This window comes from Charadrius vociferus, unplaced genomic scaffold, assembly GCF_000708025.1.
Source record: "Charadrius vociferus isolate BGI_N301 unplaced genomic scaffold, ASM70802v2 scaffold14, whole genome shotgun sequence".
Classification (NCBI taxonomy): Eukaryota; Metazoa; Chordata; class Aves; order Charadriiformes; family Charadriidae; genus Charadrius; species Charadrius vociferus.
In genome coordinates, this window is record NW_009648876.1 from 2,201,421 (window position 1) to 2,207,420 (window position 6,000).

Genomic DNA, 6,000 nt, shown 5'->3' on the forward strand with positions numbered 1-6,000 from the left:
TGACATATACCCTTCTCCCGATTTAGCGTCTTTAATTTCTCATGCTGCTGAATGTTTTAAGCCTCCACATTTACGTAGCCAGTCACATAGTCCTCCGTCACTAAAATAACAGGTAGAAAGATTAGGAAGTTGCAGGAAAATGGCTTTTTATGGTTATCTTTATGGCACAAACAGATTTATGTTGCATTTTGTCCAGAAGAAAAATTATACAGCAGTTTGCATGGCTGCATCATTGCATTATGCACAGAGACCTGGTTGTGGGAGTTCTCACAAGCAATATGCTGGAAGCAGTGACTCAAGGGTGTGGATCTGCACTAAATTTGCAAAATTGTCTTGAAAATTTACCAGCCCAAGCAGAAAATCCATTCATCCATGCTTATGATGATGGTAATGAGGAAAAAATACTGCATTTGCATGTGGGAGGAGGGTAGAAAAATAGTTTTCTTGGAAGAAATAAGCAAGATGATAAGATTTTTTGTAAGGTTCTGTTATATGATATGTAAAGAGAACAAGTAATTTTTTGTTGGATTACTGCTGGGAGCTAAATGACTTTTTTATGCATGGACTACGAATACAATTATTTTTCAGGCTTTGAAATGTTGATTTCCCCCACCCCCCCCTCCTGCTTTTCCACTGGCCACATGCAGCAGACCGTGTGTCTGTCTGTCTCTGTCCAGGCACTCAGTCTTCCTTGGAGCAAACAAAAGTGAAAGTTTTAAATGAATGATTAAGTATGTTTTTAGCCCTGTCATAACTGTGTGTCTGTCATGCATCTTGAAGTATTAATGAAAAAATATGCTCAGTATTGCATGATAACATGTGAGAAGGATGTAAAGGAACCATGAGCTGCTGCTTTTTAGAAACCTGAACCTCTAGTCCAACCATTGGATGGAGATTCAGTGAAAAATCCGTGGAGGTAAGAATATGACAACGATACACTCAGTCTAAAGGCTGCTTAGCATAACTTGTCTGGCATTTCCAACATTGTGTGGTCAAGGTTTTTTTTTTAATAAAAGAACTCATGTATTCTTAGTAAAGTGATACATGTCATAAAAATAACTAAGTGGAAGTGAGGCATTGGCTATGATGCCAGTTTCTCCTTGGTAGTGGAAATTATCTTGCTGGAAGTCTGAGGTTGATCATTATTTGGAGAGGAGATAACAGTGTCAATGCTAGCAGGTTATTGCGATATGATAGCTTTATTTGATGTTCCTGAGAAAATTTCATAACATAGGATCCAAAAGAAAAAACCTACGGAAAATAAATGCTGAAAGGTCGTGCAAGCAAACTGTTTGAAAAAAATAATTGTCTTGTGTTTTCAGAGTATGTGTGGAAAGCCTGTTACCTGATGGAGTACTGTTTTGCATTGACTGCCTTGCACATAAGTATGACGTTGCAATGGATGATGTGTTACGTGATGAAAAACTGGTCATGCATGTACAGAGCATTTCCCACTGGGCACCTGCTAGCATAGGACCTTACAGTCAGTCCATCAAGGTAGGGAATCTTTACTTCAAGTGAACTATATGTCATTTTACTGAAACAAGTACAGTTATAAAGTCTCCTTCTCTCCCATCTGAATTTTTGGGCAAGAAAAAAAAAAAGCAGCGTTTTGAAATTTTATTTTTAAAACTTATGGACAGAACAAAAACTTAACCCGTATCAGTCTTTCATTTAACATTTCTTAAGACAGATTAAATTATTCTTTGAAGAGAATCTCAAGAACAGCCTACTTTTGTTGTACGTTATAATTAGACCAAATAATTGTGTCACACATGCACTTTTATAATCTGCTTAGAATATAGACAGAATTTAGGAACAGCTGAGGATAGTTGAAATTTCTTTGTCTAAAGTGAGCAAGTTCAAACTGTTTTATAGGTAAGTCAAGCCTAAAATGCTTATTTAATGAAATCCCTATTGAGGCTCTTGGTACTACTTAGCCATTTAAAAGCACAGCAAGGTTGAAGAACTGTTCTTTTTTTTCAAATTAATAACAAACTGAATAGAATATGACATACTATTTAAAAGTGTGAAAAGGAGACAGTAAAGTATTGTGGAAAAGTGGACCAAAATTTCAATAAAAAGCTTTTTTCTTAATATGATACCTCTTGCCCAGCTATTACCATTCTGGCAGTTCATGAAGTGTCTCACCTTTTCCATTGCAAAAAATGTATGTGTTCTTTTCTTACCAATACTCCTCTTGTATAATACATTGTCTGGTCCAAATTATTGTGTTGTGCAAACTGATTTAAGCAACATGTTACGGCATCTGTTTAAATTTCCTGAAACTTCTTTGAGTCTGCAAATCCTCCTAGTATAATGGCCATGGAATTGTACTTTGTTTTGTCTTTGTACCATTTTACGGAAAATTAAGTGCTTCCTTATGTGGGTTTTCAGAACTTCCTCAGACTATGTATGGGCTGGTATTAAGTTCTTCAGGTCACCAGCAGAAGTAAAGCCCTTCAGTATGTTTTAGGAATAGAATATATTTTCTAGAATAAATAAGGAAGGAACAAAAGTGGGGTTTTAATCTTTATAGTCAAGGAAAAATTATTTGAAATTATGATAATTTTATGATGATGACATGTTGATCAGTTTTGTATGTTGAGGAACAGAAGCTTGATGACCTTAAAACAGTAAATAGTTATTACCCTTACGTTGTGTATCTGTGGATTTTGTCATTTGCTTGACAACAACTGGAAAATGAAAATTGCTGTCTTTTCAGTCCAATATGAAGTTTGGTGGACACTGAGGAATCATCATGTATTTAACACAGTGTTTTTGCTCAATTTAGAATAGGCCAAGGACTGTAATATTCAGGGTATTGCAAGTTGGAATTGATGTGCATTGGCATGTAAGAGCGGAGCTGGCAGCAGAAAGGTGTAGGTAGTTCATGCAAACTATAGAATTCACACTTCAGGCTCAACAAATCACTCAGCAGAGCATCACTTGAATTCTGTAGGGACCTTACAGGATCCTGCCAACAGCGCTATGAGGACAAAAAGTAAAAATTTGAAATTTACCATGAGAAGGTCCTGACCTCAGTCTGATAGACACCAAATAACAGTGGCAGAATGAAATTAGGATTTTTAAAGTATTTTTAGCAAAATCAAACATTCTTCCTCTTTTGGGATTAACATTCTTTAAAAAAAAACTTCAATGTTTCCACTTGTAAGAAGTAGACGTAAACTGTCATAAGATACAATATGACTGAGTTTCTTACAATTAAGAAAAACCTGAGATCATTTAATACGTTTTTCTTAGTCCGCCTCTTTTATTGGTGCAGAAACCTCTGCCAATCCTGTCTATGTCAGCAACTGGTATGTAAACTCCGTGAGAGTTATTGTAAAGGGTATACTGCTGGTCTCAGTAATGTATAACAAGTGCTCTGATTATGTCCTTTTAGTAGTAGTACCACAGACTGTCTAGGCTAGTCAGTCTGGGAATATGTGATGACACATGGTTTGCCTTCCTCCAGATCTTTGTGTCACAGTGGGCACCAGCCCAGTTTGTACTGGTTGTTGGTAGTAGCTTGGTATTTTTACTGAAGGTACTTCATGGTTTTACTTCTCACTGTTGTTTATGAAATCATTATTTTATTTTCATGTTTTAATTTTGCTTTACCAGTGGATTAGGGGATTGGTCAAGACTAAGCAGTAATTGGTAGCTTATAAAAAAACAGCTTAATTACCATCTTCACAAAAGCTAACAGTACAGTTGTACATCAGGGAGTTAAACACGAAGATGTACTGCAAAGGAGTGTTGAGGGGTAAGAAATTTATAGTGAGAGCTTATTCATGATTATTTATTTTGTGAGAACATTCTTTGAGCATTTATGACCTGTGAGCATAGTTCATTTAAAAAAAATAATTTAAAAAAAAAAAAAAAGCCCAGTGCAGCTGACACACTAACCACAAATACTTATCTAAGAATGCCTGGAAAGTTGACAGTGTTTGTACCAGATGTTCTTCTAGTATGTTAATGTAATTTAAAAGTCTGTTTGCACTTACAGTTTGTTTGCTTTGGCAAAGTTGAGAAAATGTTTTTCTATCTAGAAGTGAACAAATAAACTGCCACAGTAGAATTTATCTTACTCTCATATTCTACAATAATTTAATGTATTTTATACACTTACCGGCATATATGCCTCTATGACTTGATTTTGTCTGTTGAAGCTTTCGGCTGTTCCTTGTGACCTCAGTTCTTTCCCTCTGACAGCTGCCAAATCCCAGTTTCAGCCATCCTTCTGGCATATTTTTCTCAGTTTTCTTCTCCGCGCTGTCTGAACCCAGTAGCACAAACTTAAAAAACAAAGAAGTGGTTTGATAGAGCTTAGCGCGCAATTTGTAGCAGATGGCTTTAAAAGGAGATGGTGATGTTGGAAATAGCCTTGTCTGTTATGTACACCAGGAAAGATTACCTGGCTACTTAAACTATCTGACTGGTTGCAGTTTTCCAAAAGCATGCTTAGCTGTTGTTAAACCAAATGCGTATTTTAAGGAATTTCCATGCATTTAGGAATGCATGAATTATCCTTCTAAGAAGATCAGCTGAAGAATGATGAAGATAGAAAGATGTCAGAAAATTTCCTCTTAGTGAATCGGGGATTGAAAAATATCATGGTGTGATTCCTAAAGATATAGTTAACACTTTAAAATACTTCTTTTTTTCATATACATCATATACATATAGCTGACAAGTTAGTTTGTTTGCTTCCTTCCCATCTTTTCCTTTTGTGATTCAACAACTGTATATTGCTTGTTATGTTATGTTATGTTATATTATATTTATTATATTTACCATACCATACCATACCATGTGTAGTAATATGGGAGTAGAATACCTGGAGCTTCCAGTGGCTAGAAGAAAAAAAGTAGCAGTCAACAGTTCAAAGTCTAAATAGTGTTCCTCTGGGGTTGATACTCGGTATGGTACTGTTAACATCTTCATCAACAACTTGGACAATGAACTGGAGGGCAGAGCTGCTGTTCAGAGATACCTAGAGAAGCAACTGATAACAGGAGTCTCATGAAATTGTACAGAAATGAAGGCAAAGTCCTGCAGCTAGGATGGCATAGTCCCATGCAGCAGCGTAGGATGGGGACCGACGGTCTAGGTAGTAGATCTGCAAAGAAGTAACTAGAGGTCCTGACTGTCAGCAATCTAAATATAAATTGGAAGTTCACCATTTCAGCAATGAAGGCTAAGTAAAGACAAGGCTGCATTAGCATGGTTGTAGCCAGCAGGTCTTCAAAACTTGACTGCACAAGACCTTCAGCAAACTGGTCTAATGTCCAAGTTAGCCCTGCTCTAAGCATAAGGTTGAATTAGGTGACTCTAGAAGTCATTTCCAACCTAAATTTTTGTCTGATTATATGACTAATATTAAAATCAAAGATTGACTGACAGAATAATGGAAAGGAAACAGCATTATTATAGAAAAAAGAAGTCCTTGCTATAAAACTTTCTCTTCAGGAGATCATTAATGGTGCTGTATGGAAGAGCAATTACGACACTCTAATTTTAGTACACGAAAGAAAGCAAGTCGTACTCCAGTGCCACTGGGATGCCCGCTCCTATGTAAGTACACTTGTCACCGATATAAAAGTTATTGTTGTTGCTTCGCTAGCTGTTGCCAGAAAAAGTTATGTATAACATTAGGGCAACCCGGAGACTCTTCTAAATTGGATGGAGACTCTTAAGTACGCAAGTAAGGAAACAATGGGACTAAACTGAACTCTGCATCTTTGCTGTTCATTTCTGTTATACATCATATGCTTCTTAGCTGAAAGTTAACCAGCCTGTCTGTGAGACACTGTATTTAACTAGTGCCATTGGCCAAAATGCCGATCAAAGCTGCCTGCTACCACAGAGGGACGTGGTGTACAGTCATACCCAGGATCACAAAGTCCACCAAATAGCAGGGGATAACTGTATTACCTCTTGGAGCATACCCTCAGCTAGAAAGTTCCACTTCATGATGAGACATCTTAAAAAGAA

The 6,000-nt window shown here is 36.8% G+C and overlaps 1 protein-coding gene across 1 annotated transcript in view; it reads left to right on the plus strand.

Moving 5' to 3' along the window:
- DPH6 (diphthamine biosynthesis 6) overlaps positions 1-6,000 on the plus strand; it is a 206,830-nt gene that overhangs the window by 91,325 nt on the left and 109,505 nt on the right. Inside the window, exon 11 of the mRNA XM_009886923.1 lies at positions 1,323-1,497. Coding sequence (XP_009885225.1) covers positions 1,323-1,497 — 175 coding nt within the window. The remainder of the gene's footprint in view (positions 1-1,322; positions 1,498-6,000) is intronic.